General features: G+C 45.7%; 1 protein-coding gene across 3 annotated transcripts in view; it reads right to left on the reverse strand.

Moving 5' to 3' along the window:
- The window catches only part of UNC13B (unc-13 homolog B), a 326084-nt gene that overhangs the window by 235371 nt on the left and 70027 nt on the right, over positions 1 to 20686 (reverse strand). For all 3 annotated transcript variants that reach the window (XM_090037508.1, XM_090037507.1, XM_090037509.1), the window contains exons 6-7: positions 10804 to 10877; positions 8239 to 8296 (exon numbers count right to left, since the gene is read on the reverse strand). In XM_090037508.1, the coding sequence (XP_089893634.1) occupies positions 8239 to 8296; positions 10804 to 10877 (132 nt within the window). The remainder of the gene's footprint in view (positions 1 to 8238; positions 8297 to 10803; positions 10878 to 20686) is intronic.

The raw sequence follows: 20686 nt of genomic DNA on the forward strand, positions 1-20686 counted from the left end.
ATCACATTTTCCATTTCCCTTCCTCTCCAATTACTCAGAGGCCACTAAAACATATTCTTATGCCCTATGGATAACACTGTCAAAAGCATTTGCAACAGTTTTAGGAGCTTAAGCCCCATTTTTAGAAGTGATGCAAGGCACTTAGGAAACCAATTACTTAAATTGTTGGGACTTTAAAAGAAGGACTTAGTGGCCTTTTGAAAAAACGTTATGCTGAGAGAAGACATAGATAAGATTCCTTCTTGTGCTTTCTGCAAAATGCACTTTTTCCCCCACTAAATTCTCTCAAGATCAGCATAATCAAATTCATGTGGGCTGGATACCAGTCAGCAGCAGGAAGGTAACATTCAAAATATTGGGCCAATTTAAATAAGCAACACTTTAGCCATGAGTACTTTGAAGCAATAATCCAAATTCAACTAACTACAGAAATTTTCCACGAGAAAAACATAGTTAAAAAAAAAAACCACAGGCAGGAAAAGCTAAAAGTTTCCAGTAGCTGGTTTTAAACACTGACTGCTGCGGGGTAGGAAGAGGCTGGCCTGGCTTCTTCTTGCAAGAGGGGCAGCAGTCAGAAGAAGCATCGCGTCCAGTTAGACCAGCTCAGGCCCAGAAGCTGCACGGACAGTCTCCCCATCTCCAAGGGACACCCCCAGCAGAGAAGGACGCGCGAGAGCTGGAGAGAAGCATGTGTCCCTGGGATGAGACCCCAAGCCCATTTAGCATCCAATCTGCCAGCCTAACAAAGGGTGGTAAGTGGGCTGAGGGTCTCACCACAGTGTTGTCAGTAATGGGACGTGGATCCGCAGAGCATCCTGGCGTGAGGGAGAACGGCCCAAGAGGTGGGATCTTGCACGGACATTAACAGACCCCTACGCTGAACTGCCTCAAAAATGTCTGACCGAGGGAGACGGAGGGTTTGTTATTTTAATTATTCTGAGTTCGCGAGTGAGGCACCTACAGTTCGGACCATGGCCCGAGCACACGGCAAGAAATGCATGCAGGAGCTGCAAGCCCCGTCAAAGTCATGCCAGCTAGATGAGGACCTGGAGCAGAGAGAAGAACAAGCACCCTCCAAATAACGATATCAGCTGTGACCGCCAAATCTTGAGAAGGAAAGGGACAGAAGTTACCATGTGACCCAGCACCATCAGAGGGGGAGTCCCAGGGAGTGGCCTCATTCTGGCTGGGATGCAGGGGTTTGGCCAGGGTCCCTGCTTTCATGCAGCTCCACAGCCCGGGGGTAAGTGCTGCCACAAGCGCAGGGCCCCCCTTTCCCCTGCTCCCTGGCACAGCAGAAACAGGTATGGGAGGGCTGCACCCCCCACCTTGTTCCTGGACCTGCTACTGGGCAGCATTTAGCTTGCTTTGGCAAGACCCATGTTTCAGGACGCAGGCTGAACTTCATCTCATGAGCTCCCAGGACACAGATATTATTTATTTTTAAATGGAAAAAGCCAAATCCTTTTTCTAAAGAAATGCACAGTGCCTTTCCAGTGCCTGTTTGCATTATGATTCTGACTGGAAACAGACAGCATGGAAGCACTTATAGAATGACTCACTGATGGATTATAATGGGAATTGGCACTGCTCACAGCAATTTTGGATATACATGGAGAATAAATCCTAGTCTTCTAATACACTAAATGAGTTTGGCTTCCAATGATTCAATAAACTTTAAAGTAATCAACAAAAAGTCCCATGCAAGCTACTGTGCTTAAATACAGCGCGTCCCCAGACACTAAAAGCTATGTACACTTACTGATCTGTAATTGCAATTTTAGCTCCAGCTTATTGGTAAAAAAAACAGAACGTGGGCACTGCAGTTATCCTCAATGAAGTGCTAGGAAATTGAGAGCTTGGGTTTCTTTAAATTTAGCCCAAGTCAATAAAGTCTGGAAATGCAGGAACAAGCTGAACTCTGCTGCAAGGAAAATAGGACCAAATTCCCCCCAACACACACACACCTCTTTAAAAGAAACAGTTGAAGGAAACCCAGGTTTGCAGACACTATAATGCCTGGGCCCAATAACATGGTGTCGTGCCCAGCTTTGCTTAGTGCTCCCTCTGTTTCAGATCCAGACAGCAACACACTTTCCCTACGAGAAAGCAGCATGCCAGGGAGGACGAGGAATGGGGAATGGCCGTACACAAGGCGATTGGTGACAGATGGAAACTGTTGGGCGCCTCACTGTGCCCTGCTCAACATCAGGCTGCCTTCAGTCTGCTCCGGTCTTTCTTTAGACTGCTCTTCCCTATTGGTCTCAGCCAACGTGCTCTCCTAATCTCTGTCTACACCAGGGCCTGCCAGGCTCCTCACATGCAGCTCAAGCTAGAGTACCTCCATGTAGGCTCCTTCCTCCCCTTCAACCACGCCCAGACCTCATGGGTTGACAGAAAAAACAACACTCAAGTAATACACTAACCCTCATTTGGGGATGCTCACCACAAAGTATATCCTCCCCCAAACCTACCAGCTAGCTCCCTGGAGTACCCCATCACACTGTGGATCTTTGCAGAGCCCCTTCCCCTAGCAAGACCAGAGCCACAGCGACTCTCTAGCCCAAGAGCCCAGTATATATTACATACCTGCTAACTCCACCCACCACTTCTGGTCCCTGCTCCTCAGACCCAGGCATGGGGGGCACCTTCTCTTACCCGCAGTGCAAGCCTCCCTCTCCCCTTCCCATCTCCCAGCTCTCCCCTCTGCACTGTCTGGCAGCCAAGCCAGCTTCTCTGCGAGCTGCTCTCTTGCAGCCACTTAGCTCTGCTGCTTGTCCCTACTCTCATTAACAGGGGCTGTTCATTTGCCTAATTATCAGCAGCCTGTGATTCACAGCTTCTCTCTCTGCCTGCAGGATCCTCCGGCTTGCCCTCTGCCGTGCTGCACTGGCATCACTCCAGTAGCAGGTAGAGTTACCATACATCTGGGTTTTCCCAGACACGTCCCCTTTTTGGGTCCTCCAATCTGTTGAGGTACCTTATTAAGTTATAAACAAAATGTCCAGGAATGTGCTCTGCTCTCTTCCCAGCACTTCCAGGCTTGCCCTAGCAAGGAGCTGCTTGGGGCTGCGGGGAGCAGGGGGAGGACAACTGGAGACAGGATGCCACATGCATGCGCACAGGCACACGTGGCCAGCATGAAGCAGGGCAGGGTGGTGGGAGCAGCCCCTGCAGCTGGATGCAGGTAAGTTTATGGGGAGCGGGGACCGGAGGGCCAGGGCTTGGAGACTGTCCGGAGGGGGAAGCAGGAACCTGCTGGTGCTAAGGGAAGCTGCCTGGGCACTGGGGCTGCAGCAGGGCTGGGGTGGAGAGGCAAAGAGGAGCCCACCCCTCCAGCAGGGGAAGGGGGTGGCAGGGGTCCTTTGGGGGCAATGGGGAAGCTGTGTGACCAGGCTGGCAACACAGGGGCCAGTGGCCTTGCTTGCAGGGGCAGGCTGGGGGGAGCAAGGGGCTGAGGTTCAGGAGTGAGGGGCACCAGCAGGGCTGCGGAGGGGCTGTAGCTTGGGAGTGAGGGGCACTGGCATAGGCAGAGCACTGGCATATCACTGCCCCCCCCACAAGCACAATGAATAAGAGGAGGCTGAGAGACAATCTTGTGGCCACCTACAAATTCATATGGGAGGACAGCAAGGAATAGGAGATGCTCCATTTACTAGGGCACCCCTTGGAGTAACTAGGAACAACGGCCACAAACTGACCGAGAGCAGATTTAAGTTAGACATCAGGAAGAATTTCTTTATGGGAAGGGTTGCCAGAATCTGGAACGGGCTTCCAAGGGAGGTGATGTTCTCCCCTACCCTGGGGGTCTTCAAGAGGAGGCTGGACAAGCACCTGGCTGGGGTTGTCTGACCCCAGCGCTCGTTCCTGCCCAGGAAGGGGGTCAGATTCAATTATCTGCTAAGGTCCCTTCTGACCCTAGCATCTATGAATAACATACTACAATTCCCGCCCCCCCACCAAACACTTGTCCCCTTTTTTAAAAAACTGGAAACGTGGTAACCCTAGTAACAGGGGAAAAGGCTGCTGTTACCTGGAGGTATTACCTGCAGCTCTGAGGCATCCTCACATCAGTGCAGTGAACTGGAGTGAAGCTCCCCCATGCCAGAGCAGAGAAGGCTGCACGCAACTGTATGTAGCCTTTAGAGAGCAGTAAAAGGGGTAAAGGAAACCTCTGTGGAGACAAGCCTACAACTCTGAGCACCCCACGTGCATTGCAACCAAGAGACTCACAACCTGCAAATTAATTGGAGAGGAAGTATAATGACTGGTTAAGTTATTTATTTTCGACAGCCTAGCTATCATTGATGCAGCTACATCCAGCCACTTATTTCCCATGTGAACCGTGCAAGAGCTGTGAGTAAGCTTTCGTTCTGTGGGAGCTTCGGTGCCCAAAACAAGTGTTGTAAATATGAGGAATTAGGGTGAGACGTTGCTGAAGTGGATCATTCTGCCTACTGTGAATATCCTGACCCTAACCTTTAAAGCATTTGGTGCTGGCTACTCTCAGATCAGGAGATCCAGCGTGGGATCTGGTGCACAAGCACCTCCTTTTGGAAGTTGCTTTGGCATGGTGCTTTTGCATCTGTTTTTTTTAATTGATTGCAATCTCTGGAAAGACACCAAGATGTAGGTTTACAACACAGTGCTTATCCCCACTCTCCTCTACAGATGCAAAATGTGGGTAACCTAACCATCAGCATCTCAAGAGCCTGCAGAGCCAACACCAAACAAGGCCTCTGGAAAATCTTCCACATCAAGTGGCAAGATCGCTGTACAAATGCAGGGCATCCTTGCTGAGTCACCAGCATGGTGTCAGTGATCCTCAAGCACCAGCTTCATCAGACTGGATATTGTGTGGACGCCCGACTCCCAAAACAAGCATTCTACTCCCAGCTTAGTTGCAGGCCAAAATCTCATGGGAGCCAGAAGAAATGCTGCACGGACGGGTTGGGCTGGCTGCTAACTGACTCCAACGGTGCTGCAACCTTAAGCAAGAAGCAGCCCACTTCGAGGTAAAGTGCCTTGCCCTCAAAGCAGAGAAGAGAGTGTAGAGGAAGGAAGCGGAGACAAATCCTGACATACCGCCTACGCTTCCCTCTGGACAGACCTGCAACTTGGGGACAGGTCCGTGGCTCGAGGATTGGACTGTTCGGTTATCTCAAGATCCGTCCGTGAACTGTGGTAGAAATCATCCTTGAATCGAGAGATTGCGGCCAACAATCCTCAGAGACCGGATACTGACCTGGATGGATGATTGGTCTGATCCGGGATGGCGACCCTACGTCCTTCCAAAACGCAAGAGACTCCGGTTTTATCATGGAGCTCACTCAGGATAAAGAAGTTTGAGTGCTAAATTTTGTGGGCTCTTTTTATTAGATTTAATTCCAAATAATTAGATATATTTTTAAATTATAAGAATATGCATTCTATATCTTAAGTGACACAACTTCAGAGAAGAAATCCTGTATTATACATATCGAGACCTACCTAATTCACGGGGGCCGGCACCCCCATTTCATGGGCAGGACACACTCCTGGCCAGCCATGGCACGAGTGGAGCGCGGCCAGTCCCCTAGGCCTCTGAATGGTTGAGGGGCCCCAGTAACTCTGCCCCCACCACCAACCAGCACTGGCCATCATGCACCACCCCCTCACCACCAATTGGAGAGAGGGGCAGGGCCGCACGACAGGCAGTCCCCACAGCCAATCAGCAGCAAGGAGTGGCAGCCGTCTCGCCAGTAGCCCTTCAAGTGGGCCACCCCTTCTCTTCCCCTTCCCCGCTCCAGGATGCTGCCGCAGGACTCGGCGAGTTCCCCCCCACCACGGATTTCACAAGTTCCTCGGATTTTACAGGCGTTGCCTGGAATTTGTGGAATCTGCAAAATCTTCAAAAACCACAAATTCAGGAAGCCCCTATTCATACAGGAATTGGATCCCTGGTCTTCACGTAATACTCCGTTCGGACCACGGTACAGGATTCATCTGGGTTCCTACGGACATTTTAGGAAGTCCCGAGCTGTGCAGGAGCTCCGCGTGCAAACCTAACTCCCTGTGCTCCAGGAACAGCACCACAGCCACCGCCTTACTGTAGAAAAATGTGTCATTGAATTTTCCACCTTACTGCTTCATTCCAATACTTAGCCACATAATTAGCCTGATTTTCAGAAACCGAGTACTTGCGGGTGCCAGAGTACATGGGGATGCCACAGAAAATTTACTGTTAGTTCAGAAAGAGTAGCCACTTGCTGTAATCAAATCTATAAAATCGCCACATTTCTAACGAATCCTTTTTATGACCAAAACAAATCAAATTAATACTCATGCAATATAAAACCATTTGACCTTTGGAGATTGTTAGCACACATTTCCTTTGATGCTGCAAGATGGCCAGTAGGCAACCAGACACCATCATTTCAAGGGGAAAAGGAAAAACTACATAACTCAGCTTATTTTTCTATTTAAAAAGATGGAAAACAATTTGCAACCTAACATCAAGCCCTCACATGAACTGTCACACAAAATAAAGCCACTATCTAGCAAAAGGAGGGGTTTCTAGAGTTGCTAGCAGGAGTGCCAGGAAGAACTCTTTCACTTTCATTTCTTATAATTTTGATTTACACAACCGGAGTTTACAACAAGCAGGGGCTGCTTGCCCTTAGGCCTTTAAGATTTGGGGACACAATGCTGTAGAAACGGGTGCTGCTATTTCCTGTACAGACAATATTCCTCCACATTCACTCGCACATTGAGAGATCTACAAGGAACTCTAAAAAATGAGCCTTTCACAACCACCATGAAACGTCTTTATTGCTCACTCTGTGCAGCCAGAAAAGTCACATCAAAGAACTGGAAGAACATTTATCCTTCAGCCATTTACACTTGTACTGCTCCTCTTTGATCCTTTGAAGTTTGGAGCCCTGTGGCTGAGTCACCCTAGCATAAGACAAATATTTTAATTCCTCCAATGTCTGTTCTGTTGGTTTTACATTTTAATTGCCCCCTTCCATCTCTGCAGCCATTTTCAGAAGTGTTTTCCTGCTTGTATGCCTCGGAATTGGTTTCATTTCTAAAAGAGGTGCACTTGGTAATATTCTGGGCACCGCTGCTGGAACATTTCTGTATATTCCCCCAGAAGCCTCAGTAACTGGGAAAAGCTGACTAACTGCTCAGTGTTCAAAGTCTCCCAAAGATGTGAAAGGTAAAATGATTAAGCCACACACAGATAATTCTCCTGTCCAAAAAAAGGTAAATAGCAATTATCATTTCCTGATGTTAACAGCTTTGTAGCGATCCTATAATCAGCCTAATACATAAATGACCTATAAAAGGTATAACACTCATCATAGCATTTTAAAAGCTGAGAACAACAGATTTGTTCAAATTTTGCAGCTTCAATATGATTACGCTGCTGCCAAAAAAACAGGTGAGACCATAGGAGGATGCGTCACTCAGCTGTCACCTCACAACATAAATACTGCAGACAAACAGCCCCTCCCTTCTATGTTTTTAAACATGGTTTTTACTGCAACATTTTGCAAACCATTAATATACATGGCAAGTTCAACTTTTTCTCATCCAATCTTTTATAAAATGTAAAGGAAAGTGAAAAACAACAAGTTAAGGCACAAGCTGAATATCACTGAACGACTTTTTCTGCATCTGCGTTAAAAATATTGTTGAGAATAAATAAAACGCTCGGAATGACACACAAAAGTTGGCTACAATATAACAGGCATATGGCAACTTTGGGCTCCAGATGTTCTCTTTTTAAAAAGACCATTTAAAAGCCATTAAAGTCACTATTAACTGTCCGATTGAGCTATATACACAGATGAAGACCCAGAGCAAAGGCTGAAATGTGCTCCATACAGCCTCCAATTTTCCCAGGACTCACAGGTACTGCATAAGTCTTGACATAAGGTCATTGGGACCTTACATACCTAATGCACTGGTAACGGGGATGGATTAGAGGCTGCATCAGACCTCACTCTTCAATCTCATAAAGCTTAAACCATAGAGAGAGCTCTCTAGGAAACAAGTCCATGTTTTGAGTTCTTAGCTTACAAAGATTGCTAGGTTTGAATCAAACCCAACTGTTACCCTCTGCACCCAGGCTGCGTTTTCTTAATTGCAGCACTAACAGGGGAAAAAAACTGTCCAGATGCACCCGCCAGGGTTAACTCAAGAGGGAAATGAGAACTAAAAGAGCCCTAATTGAGAGAAAATCCTACTTACAACACTGGGAGGCAGCAGAGGGCAATGGTTTCTCCTGGACTTCCTCCGTAAAGGAATACTGTGGGAACACAAAAGAAAGCACACACTAATGAGACTTGAACACAACTTCATGAAACAGAATTTCCAAAAGGTGGCAACAAGCCTACACTTTGGCAGTATTTACAGGTGTCATTTTTTTTCAAAGCAGAAGTTAATAGCTCCCAAAAAAAGGACCCTCCCCCTCCCCCCCCCCCCCCCCCCCAAAACATCTCACTTTGTTGTATGCCAGTATAACTATTAATTGCTGCACACCTGGCCTGGATAAAGTCTGATCCACTTTCAAAGTTCAAAACACAAATATTTTCAAACCTTGGGGCCTAAAATTAGTTGCCCGAATCATAAGAGGTTTGATATTCAGAGGTCCTCAGAACCAGCAGCTCCCAATGGCTTCAGTGGAGTGTGGGTGCATGCAACACCCTCAAAATAAAGCCATTTAAAAAGGTCCTGAATATGGATTTGAGTATGAATTTCAGTGCCAAGCCCAGGGTTAAAGTGTTGGCCTGCACACTGCAGGAGTACTTCTCAGAGAAAGTGAGTTTTATTTTGACATCCTTCTCTCGACTGTACCAGACTGCCCCGGGGTCTGTTCAAGGCTTGAGATAGAAGAAAAAGAACTAATCCTACCAGACAAAATGATACCAAACCACAACCCTCAGCAGTACAGGAGATGCAAACTTTGAAACCTTGATGCTTCAGTTAACTCAGAGTGCAGTGGGGCACCGAACACACAGGACACTTTTGACTGAGTAGCAAAGGAACAGAGATTATCATCCCACTGGATGAGTGAGCAAGACATCTAGAAGACCCGGACAGTTTCTTCTGAATTCATGGCTGCTCTTGCACCAGGAAGCAATTGTGAGGACGAAGCACCAAAGGACACCCACACACTACATTAGCATCTGGCACCAGAAATCTAGGACTGAAGCCCACAGCTTTGGACCTACATCCAGAAGCAGGTGCTCATCCCAGCACTACCACGGACAAGTCAAGCGGCACGGTTTGACTTCCACCTGATCCACAGATACTAAAGAGAATCAAAAGCTTTTGCAGGAAATGTTGCCTGAAGTCAGAAGAGGCTGCAACTCGAGCCATTTTTCTCCAGGTAAATACTGCTCTGTGACTGGGTCAAACAGCTCCCGATACAAACATTTGCCTTGGCTTTGTCCATCTGCAAGGTGAATGACTGACAATTCACAGGATGAGTTAGAGCAGCAGGTCTCAAATGTTTTAGACTCAAAGCACCCCTCAGAACAGTCTTGATTTTTGACCATAAAAAAATAGAGAGATTCTTCTGTTGCAAAAAAACCAGAAAGATCCCAACAGGTCAGAATGATTTAAACTATGAATCCCTATTTGAAATCTCTGGGTTTGCCCTTGTGCTAACACTGTGTAGCACCCTACAACATCCTTAAAAAGATTGCTGCAGCACCCTGACTGAGAATTACTCTGTTAGAGGTACATGTTGCTCCAACACTTAAAACCCTTCTCATGCCATAAGCAGTACTTAAAACCAATGCTATCCTGGTGGAGAAAGAGGCTTTATTATGTTTGTGGTTAAGACTGTGTTCACACTCCCTTGGCTTAGGTTACAAAGTTTAAAGGGCAAGAAATGCAAGCCTTCACCTAAGAACATGACTATCACCTTCAGGGAGCCAGACAGACTGACTTCATTTCAAAACTCAGTGAAGGTACCATATTTTAACCCAAATGCAAGACTACATCAAATTTAAGACAACCCCCGCCTCCCCCCACCAATAATTAGATTCTATATATAAACAATGTATAAGTTTCTTAATTTTCCATGCACATAATTTAGGTGTTGGAGGGTCCTCTTCCCCACTGCTGCCACTGTCATGAGGATAGCAGTGGCAGGGGAGTCAGGCAGCCTGACCTTGACCCCCACATTGCCACTTGCCACGACTGCAACCAATACCACAGCAGCTGCCTGTCCCCACCTGCCCCCACCTTGTACTCAAATCCAAAACAAGGGGCTTTCCCCTCCCCACTACCAGACAAAACAGGAAAGCAGAAGAATTTGAGAATTTTATAAATGAAATTATAACGAGCCACTAAAACCATGATCCAATAAACTCCCTTAGCTCCAGAACAACCGGCCAAAGTCTCCTCACTCTGCATTTCACACAAGCTAAGAAACTGAAAATACTTCTTTCAGGATTTATATAAACAGAACCTAACAAAGCCCTGCTGGCAGGAGCTGCCTCGCTCTGACGACAAGCAAGCAGTGATGCGTCTTTAATTTAAAATTTATGCACGCAAAAAAGAATCTCCGTTCAGAATTGTCACACTCCAATGCATCTAACAGATGAAAAGCTTCTTGCTTTTGTTAGCATTAACTACACAAAATTAAAGGGAACAGTTCAGGAGGATAGTGCAATGAATATTGAAGGAAATTTTGACCTAAAATTACTTGTTATAGACATTCAGAGTAGCACTATATTATGTTCTGGGAAATTTTAGGTTAGACTCCTACTTCAGCGACCAACATCTTTCAAGTACAATACTTACCTCATCGTGATCTCCCATGGAATTAATCTGTTCTAATTTTTTGGTCCAGTATCTCGCTTCCTCCTCAGGGATATCTATAAGAACAGCAAAGGCATGACTTACTGGCATTGATTTAGTTATAAGCAAGACTTGGAGATTAGTTACTATTAAATACAAACTTTAGCAGTGACAACAGACCAAAAGAACAATTTTAGAGCACACCACAAAGCCAGGCAGAATTTAAATTTGAAAGACTCAGCGAATGCTTGATACCAGAATCAAATGTAAAACTAAAGTTCTGAACAGCAGACCCAGCTTGCCTGAAAGGGGAACATTACTTCTAGTTCATAGCTATTTAACCAAACACACAGACCAGAGAAGAGAAGGAGAATTTGACCCAGTTTGTATTGAGCTCAAGTAGTCTAGAAAGGACACTAAAAATCGTGAACAAACTATACACTTGGTAACACAACCCGAGGAAATCAAGGGCCTCTCCTCTAGCAGTACAACTTCCAGAAAATAGTGACTTGAACTCTCCATTTTCAAGAGAACATCTTCAGATGTTGATGACTAGAAAATAATATTTAGAGGTTTGCTTTTGGGAATTGGCTTGTAGGTAAAGTAGATATTTTATTAGAATAATGGTCCAGGGCAACAGCAGAGGTTAACTGGTTTCTAAAAGCCTGTTTGTAACAAAGTTTCCTTCAAGGATCAGAGTCTGAAGCCAGAAGACACACAGGCTGGGTAACTGAAGATGTGTACCACGCTGTTTCATAACATGAACAGCATACCCAAACAGATACAAGGGACTCTGCAGCACTGATACCAGGTCAGTGCCCAACTGCAGAGCCCTTGGGCTTTTTGGTTTTGGTGGACGGACCAAATTAAGAGACCAGAAATTCCCGAATTAAGATGTGCACGTGATGGGCTTGTTGGAAAAAAAGCACATGCTGACAGAACAGAACGTGGACAGTATGACAACCACAGGGAGACCAATCAATGATGCCCAGAGATAAAGGGTCATCAGAAGGGACAAAGGATATAAAAGGAGGGATTTCAGAGCAGCAAAGGGTCCTCAATGGGGGAACCCAAAGCACTATAGACAAAGGGCACACCACCAGCCCATCTCACCCACCCCACTGGTGGGGGGAGGGGGCTTGGCCCTCAGCCTCCAGGGTGCTGATATCTGATATTCGAGAAAGAACCACAGGGTGAAGCCCACATATTGGCCAGATGTACCTTCCCACTGTGACAGCTCTAGGCCTGGTAGGTATAGTTGGGGAGGTTATTTTGTTAGTCTTGCCTGCATGGTTCTTATCTGCTATCACTGTGTATCAATAACATTTTCCTATTATTGAATGGAGAGATTATGGTTGGTATGAGGGTTTGAGTCTGCCTGGAACAAGGTATCTAGGTCATAAATCCAGTGTCAGCAGACATTTTCAAGTGGGACCAAATGAGAGTCAACTTAGAAAGGACTCAAGAAATTGCCTGAAGGAATTGCAGAGCCATCAGCTATTATTGTTGGGAACTTGTGAAGGTCAGCTGAGGTCTCAGAAGACCAGAAAAGGGCAACAACAATGGCTCTCTCTTAAAAACAAGAAAAAAAGGGAAACCAAGTAATTACAGACAAGCCATACCCAAAAAGATACTGGAGCATATCAGGACACCTAGAAGATAAGGTAATAAGGAACAGGTAACATTTTTTTTATCAGATACAAGGTATGTTTAACAAACTTGATTTCCTGCTTCCACAGCAGTGACAGGCTTTGGAGATAGGGTGAGAGCAGTAGGTGACATACCTCAACTTTAGCAAGGCTTTTCATCCCGTCTCCCAGGACATTCTCATGCATTCTGCATTATGTGGGAGTACCAGGGCCTGCTTCCTCTTCCTTGGGAAACATGTCAATAAGTATTACTGTTCTCTAGTCATAATAAATACATACGAAAGGTAGCTGCTCCTTTGGATATTTGCTGCATTGCTGCCCTCTTGTCAAAATCTGTTTAGAAGACATGTTCCTGTCACAAGGCAAGACATCAGTGTGCCTTCCACAAGGCTAGAAATTCCATAAAGCCAGTCAAGGCTTCTTATCCTGAATAAGTTCAGTTTCCTAAATTACTTCCACAGGCATTTGGACTAGCATTTAAACAAAATCTGGCTGGAGGGAAGTGACTTCCAGGAGGGCATCACTTGCTTGAATGCTCAAGCATGTAAGAATTCGATTATATGATCTGTGACTCAGACCCGAGACAAGCGAGAATTCTCCAGTATAGGATCACAGAAACATAGGGCTGGGAGGGACCTCACAAGATCCAGTTCATGATCTAGTCCTGACTACGGGCAATGACCCGGTGAGGGGTCTGCGGCTACTCGACCCCTGGGCGACAGCGATCATCACCTGCTGGGATTCACCATCCAGCACAGGGTGGCAAAGGCCTGCAGCAAGGCAGCAGCCCGAGATTTCAGGAGGGTGGACTTCAATGAGGTAAGGAGAATAATTGGGGAGGCACTGAGGTCCCAGAGGGGAGAGGAGTCGGGTGTCCAAGAAGAGCGGCTGTTCCTTAAGGAGACAATCCTCCAAGCCCAAAGGGAGGTAATCACAACACAGATCAAAGGGGGCAAGAGGGCGCAAAAGCCCCCATGGCTCACCGAAAGCATATGGGAATGTCTCCTAGCTAAAAGGAAGGTGTACACCCAATGGAAGGGAGAGGCCATCACCAGGGAGGACTAGACCTCGGTTGCTCGGGGATGCAGGGGGGTGGTCAGGAAGGCCAAGGCAGAAACAGAACTAGGACTAGCTACCCGGATCAAGGACAACAAGAAGTCCTTTTTTTAAATACAAGGGGGTAAAAAGAAGGTACCAGATAACGTGGGGTCTCTGCAAGACACGCTAGGAAATCTGGTCATTGCACCAGACAGCAAAGCTAACCTATTTAACAATTTCTCTGCCTCCATTTTCCTGAGGAGGGACCTGGTCACACCCCCCCACCAGGACTCTCATAGGACCCAGGGGAGGCGTGCCCAGGCCTAGGGTCCTGGTAACATGTGCCCTGGACAAGGGAGATGATGTGGACATCATTTATCTGGACTTCAAGAAGGCCTTTGACCTAACTCCCCATGTTGTTCTCAGGGCTAAGCTGGGGAACTGTGACCTTGATCATCAAACGGTCTGATGGCTAAGTAACTGGCTACAGTGTTGAAGCCAAAGAGCACTAGTTGAAGGGAGCAAATCAATGTAGCTCAGGGTTACCAGTGGAGTCCCTCAGGACTCAGGCCAGCACTCCTTAACATTTCCATCAATGATCTAGATTTGGGAGTCAGATGTGAACTGGCCAAGTTCGCGGACAATACCAAACAATGGGGGAGGGCCGTCACGCTGCAGGACAGGCTGAGAATACAAGTTGACATGGATGTACTCTCAAGGTGTGCCAACCAAAGCAGGATGGCCTTCAATGCAGAGAAGTACAAGGTGCTGCACCTCAGTAGGAAGAACCCTCAGCATACTTACAGGCTTGGCAGTGCTACGCTCGCTAGCACCACGGCCAAAAGGGACGTGGGGGTCTTGACTGACCACAAGATGAATATGAGCCACCAATGTGACACGATGGCAGGGAAAGAAAACCCAACTCTGATGTGCATCTAGCGATGCATTTCAAGCAAAACCAGGGAAGTCATCCTCCTGCTTTACTCGGCCCTGGTGAGACCACAGCTGGAGTACTGCATCCAGTATTGGGCTCCACAGTTCAGGAGGGATGTGAAGAAGCTTGAGAGAGTCCAGAGGAGAGCCACTCTCATGATCCAAGGCCTGGAGGGCAGGCTGTACAAGGAGAGGCTGAGGGACCTGACTCTTCAGTCTGGAGAAGAGAAGGCTCAGGGGGAACTTGGTGGCAGACTACAGCTTCATAAGAGGGGTACATCAGGACCTGGGAAAACAGCTGGTCACCAGAGCTCCCCAAGGGATAACAAGGTCTATTGGCCATAAACTCCAGGAAGGCTGATTTAGAAAAAAACGTTCTTTACGGTGCATGTGTCCAGGGTCTGGAGCAAACCCTGCCCAGAAGTAGTGCAAGCATCTACTCTAGACTCCTTCAGAAAACAGCTGGATTTATTTCTTGCTGGGGTCACTTGATCCCACCTGACTTACCACGTATGGAGGAGGGGCTGAACCCAATGATCTCATGAAGTCCCTTCCAGCCCCTAATGTCTATGAAATCTATAAACCACCCCAGATAAGTGTCTGTGCAATCTGCCCTTAATTTTAAAGGATGGATTCACAACTTCTCTAGGCAGCCAGCCTGTTCTAATGCTTGGCCACCATCCTAGTCAGAAAGTCCCTCCTCATCTCCAACTGCATTATTTCATTTCCCCTGCTGCAGCTTGAGGTCTTTGCTCCTGGTTCTGTTTCCTATGGCCACAGAGAAAAAACCCATCTCCATCCTCTCTATAATTGCCCTTCAGGAAGTTAAAGACTTATCAAATTTCCCTGCCTCCCCCTCCTTCCCAAGTCTCTTCTTCAGACTAAATAACCCCCACCCTTTCAGTCTTTTGTCACTGCTCTTGCCTCACAGGCCCTTAATCATTTTGGTTTCTCTGCATTGGACTCCAATTATCCACTTCCTTCTTGAAGTGCAGGACCCAGCACTGAACCCAGGACTCCAGGTGAGACCTTAACAGTGCTAACATTTAGGTTGGATATTAGGAACAACTCTCTCACTAGGAGGGAGGGTGGTGAGGCACTGGGATGGGTTACCTAGAAAGGCGGTGGACTCTCCATCCTTGGAGGTTTTTAAGGCCCAGCTTGACAAAGCCTTGCCCGGGATGATGTGGCTGGAGCTGGAGCTGGGGCTGGGGCTGGGGCTGCTTGGAGCAGGGAGCTGGACTAGATGTGACCTCCTGAGGTCACTTCAACCCTCATTTTCTATGATTCTGTGAATAGGGCAGAAGAATCACTTCCTTTGATTTGCAAGCAACACTTCTTCATACAAGCCATTATGCTGCTAGCTTTTTTTTTTTTCTTCTAGCTAGGGCACACCATTGGCTCATATTCAGCTTACAATGGTGTACTGTAACACCCAAGTTCTTTCCTGCAGCCTAGCCGCTCATTCCCCAGTCTATATTTGTGCATGCCATTATTCTGTGACGTGCAGAACTTTGCACTGGTCTCTGTTAAACTTCATGATTGCAAACCATTCTTCCAGGCTATCTAGGTCACTCTTGATCCTAGTTGTTCCCTGTAAAGTGTTTCCAACTCCAGCCAACTTGATTCCTTTGTAAGATACTGCATATATAACAGGGGGGGGGGAAAGAATGGAACTGCTTCTCCGTGACTGTAGTCTTTGGTGTACTCAGAGTGAAAAAACTGCACTCCGATATAATTAGGTCTGAGGGGCATGAACTAATCTGCCCTGGTAAAATATGAATGCATTTATCAGAAATAGCATGGCCATCAGAGTGAGTCACCTAATGTGCCACAGCTGAACTAGCTGCCCAGGTAAGTAGAAGCTCTGAATGCCCATGAGACTTATTTGCAACAATTATCACTGTGTGGTAAATAAGGAGCAAGAGAGAAGAGACTTTCATCTTGTTCATTTCCATCTACAATCTGCAGAGGGAGTTGCATCCATTAATGTACAGAATACTTTAGGTAAAATTAGTTCTGGTGGTGCAGGGGGAGGGGGAGCCTGGTTTGCATACTGGCACTTTGTAAAAATATGTCAGCCTATTTATGAAACTAATGAATCGCTTCTCAATTTTTGCCCGAGTCAGGGACATTGAGTGCTGATTTGATCTAGAATGGAATTAGTTTTATTTTTTTAATCATTTCTGATCTGAACTGATGACAGCAGTCCCTTTAATAGTGGGCTGAAACCAAGTAAGAAATCTTAAAATATTGAAAAAATAATCCACTGGTTTATTATCAAATTATATACCAAACAAGGAACTCTAAGGGACAAATCCTACCCTTTTTAAAACAAATGTTAGGACTTCTTTTTTTTTCCTTCTGCTTTATAGCTGTATTTTCTTTGAGAGCTCATTTTAGAGCATAGCGGGTCTGCAGTCAGTGGGAATCTTCCTTTAGTTCTGCAGGAGACTTGTGCAGGGCACTCAGGGGCTTGTTCAAAGATAGTCTCTTTAGTGGAGTGTCCTTGTTGGGTTTCTCTTCACTGTGTATAAATCTTTCACCTTGCTGGGTAAAGGCGGTTTTTAGATTTTAGGTTTTTAGCTCATTATCCCTTAAGCTACTCTCCTTTGCTACAAAGTTAAACACCCGCTTCCTTTTTGAAGGACCATACACTTTTACATACCTAGACATATGTCAAGTAAGTGTTTCTTAACTATTTCTGATAACTTCTCCTTGCTCCACAGCTTCATTCCCCACTTCCTGGGAAGTGCTCACTTTCATTAACAGAATAGGATTAAAATGAGAGTAATTGTTCTACCTGGTATTTAGCTGAAGCTACATTTGTGCTTTCCCAGGCCTAAGGTAGGACACTGTGCCAAAAAGCTTGTCTAATATCCGTCAACTCTGCAGTTGGTCCAGTGAAAAAATATTCCCAGAGAAGTCTCATTTCTAATAGTTCAAAAGTTTTTTTCCACCCATATGCAAATTAAACCTTCCCTTCTGCAAATTGCACTTGCCTACCTCCTCATGCCAGGTCTCATGCCATGGCCATGGAGAGCAAGCGATCACTATGCTCCATCAAACATTTATGTCATATGGCTTATGGTGTCCCTCTTTCCCCCCGGCTGCTCTTCCCATGAAATTGGATTTCTTCGACCTTTCCTCATGTCACATTTCCTAACACTATCACTCCTGTTGCTCTGCTCAACTTTCCCATTGCTCTTTTTGAAAGCTTGTGGGCCAGGACTAAACAATACTCCAGCCAAGGACTCTCCAGCCGGCAAAATAAAATTACCTCCCATGTCTACATATAAACCCTTCTGTTACATATCCTAGGATGAGACTCAACACCTTTTCCTACCACATCACCATGACTCAAATTTTAACCTCCAGATACTCTTCTGCAATCCTTCTGCCTTGTCAATTAATTGATGTTTGGACTTTTAATTTGCATTTAAAATTTCTCATAAGTACAGCACTTTGCATCTGAATTTGACTTCTGTGCAGATGACTTAGGCTTGGTCACAAATGTCAAGACCATTTTGAGTTCTGAGCCTGTCGTCCAGAAGACTTGCAAGCCATGCCAAGTTGGTGCCATCAGCGAGTTATCCAAGCATACTTGCTGTTTTACCATGCAAATATAGACTAGAACAAACCCCTACAGGACCCCATTTGAAATGCCTTCCCAATCTGATTGCAAACCATCAATGGCTACTCCGAGTGTGTGAGAGTGTGTGTGTAAACAGAGCACAAGCTTGTTTAATTGGTCTTATTTAGTTGTTCTATAAAAAGGTACATCGCTCTACCCTGACTTCAGACTAACACAGCTAACTACCTCTCTCTACCCTTTGACTATCATTTTCAACCACTTCTACATGTACCATGTGATGATTAGTTATCAGCCTCATTTCCTTAGCTTGCTTATGAGACCATCTGGTGCAGTGGCAAAAGCCTTATTAAAAATCACAATATCTCACATCTCCTTCCCCTTATGCACTAGGCCAGTTGCCCCATAAGAAGAAAATATAATGAGTTTGTCAGGAAGAGCATACCAAGGTCACTTAAGATAAATTACTAGAAACCCCCAAAGTGATTGTTTAATGATTTCTTCCAGACTCTCTTGGGAATCACCCCATCCTCTAGAATAAGCACCAACCATTCAGCAATTACTCTGGTTATTCCTTATGTTCTCTAGGAACTTAAACATATTTAAAACTTTTACAGATCTCTTTTACCCATTTTTGTCCCCATACTTTGGCTTGCCATTTTCTCTTTGTTAAAATTGGATGCAAGGATTTGGTCACAATTAGATTTTTTCATGCAAAGGAAACATTAAATATTTCAGCCTCCTCTGCATTATCCATTATTTGTTCTCCTTTCCCATTTCGCAATAAACTACACTTTCTTTCATCTTCCTCTTACTTCTAACATATTCCTAGAACCTTTCTATGTTGCCTTTTATGCCCCTTATAATTGAAACTTATTTTACACCTTAGCCTTTCTGATTCTCTCTCCCTGCTTGTGCTTTTCCTTTATACTTATCTTTATTCATTTTCTCTTGGTCTGGTTTTTAATACCTTTTTTCTTATTATTATTTGCAGCTCATTAAAGAGCTCTTGATGCAGCCATAATGGTTTCCTTGCTGTATGGCCCATCTTTCCTTTGCAGTGGAAAAGTTGTCACAGAGCATAACATAGTCCTGAAGAGCCAGATCCTAACAAATTTGCCAGGTCTCAGAATGGCTGATAACTGGAGGTGTAGCTTTCCTTCTCCAACAGTGGCCATGAGCAAGTCAGTGCCAGACTGTGTATGCTCGTCTTCATTTGCTTTCAAGAAAGCAGAGTCAGACTTGAGCGGCAGCATAAGCTCCAGAGCATTTCAACCAGGGTGACTTTGGTACAACAGAGATGGCAATGGGGCACTCACAAGCCAGGAAACCATTTTTAGGCAAATTCAGCAATGGCCTTATAGGCCAACCTACAGAAAACAGTGCACAAACAGTGCTCAAGATAGAAATGAACAAAGATAGTCCAACACCTGTCTGAGAGGACAAAAGCAAAAAGCTGTTACTTCATGTGCACAGCAGGCATGGGAGCTGTGGTACAGCATGCACAGAAGTCACTGCACAGGAGGAAGGGCAAAGTGTTTGAATGCCAGCTCAAGAGAGTGGAGACGAACCATGGAAGACATCTTGTGTATATTAGCAGCTCACACTTTTGTTGGGGGACGGAGGAAGGGGAAAGAGGGCATTCCTTCTGTGTCAAGCAAAAGGTAGCGTTTCCATAATACTGAAAGGAAGACCCGGGCATTAGGCAGGGTGTGTGGAGCCAAGCCTCTTTGGTTCATCTGCAGTATCTAAAAATGCAGCTGATGGGGAATGGAGCAGAAGTGATGGAAAAGGAAGAAAGCATTGCCCAACAAAAGCACAGCACACTCCATCTTCTGTCCTTGGAAATCTGCTCACCAACAGCTTTGTTCAAATTCTATTGCATCGCACTCAGAAAGCAAGCATGCTAAAACCAACATGGACACACACACATACCACACCCATCTTGTCCATTTTATCATATTCAGGAGGTCTTCACCTGGGGAAGGAAATGCAATACACTGATTCCTAAATAACACTTGGAAATGTGGAGCTCTTCTTGGAATCATGTTATTCTCTGCAAAAAAAAAATTGCAAACATAGGAACTGCCATGGTGAGTTGGTTTAGTCCTCCCTCTCCTCCTGGCTATATGGGGGCTTGAGCGGGGAGAAAAACAGAAGCCAAAAGTCTGGACAACAACTAGACAGTGCTATGCCACAGCAGAGATTGTTTTAACCATCTCCTAACAAATGACTTGTGCCCCGCACCAAACGCACCTCCCACCCTTGGCACCCTTTTCTAGTCACCCATGGCAAGACTAACCTGAGGGGAACACTAGAGATCAGCCTCAACTGACATATTTTTAACTTCACATTCCTTAGAGAAGGGTATGGTTTTTTCAAGGAAAACTGAGTCTCTCTCTCTATTGTTGTCTCCAACAGTTCTGTTGAAACCAGATTAATTTATCCCGCAAAGTTAAATGCAATTGGTCCCACGTCGCAGCAGTGCCCTCATTCTGCCACACACTCCCCAAAACAGGGATCGCCAAGCCTGTGTTAAGTCGTCTGTGTCTTGAGGCATGGATAGGGGATACGACATACAAGCAGGATGACCAGTTTGAAGATCAATGGACGGGGCTACTAGTTACAGGTCTTTTTTAAGCAACATGTTTTCTCTTGCCAGAAGTGAGTGCTC

Source organism: Crocodylus siamensis, chromosome 3 (genome assembly GCF_052110815.1).
Source record: "Crocodylus siamensis isolate JL-2025a chromosome 3, ASM5211081v1, whole genome shotgun sequence".
NCBI lineage: Eukaryota > Metazoa > Chordata > Crocodylia > Crocodylidae > Crocodylus > Crocodylus siamensis.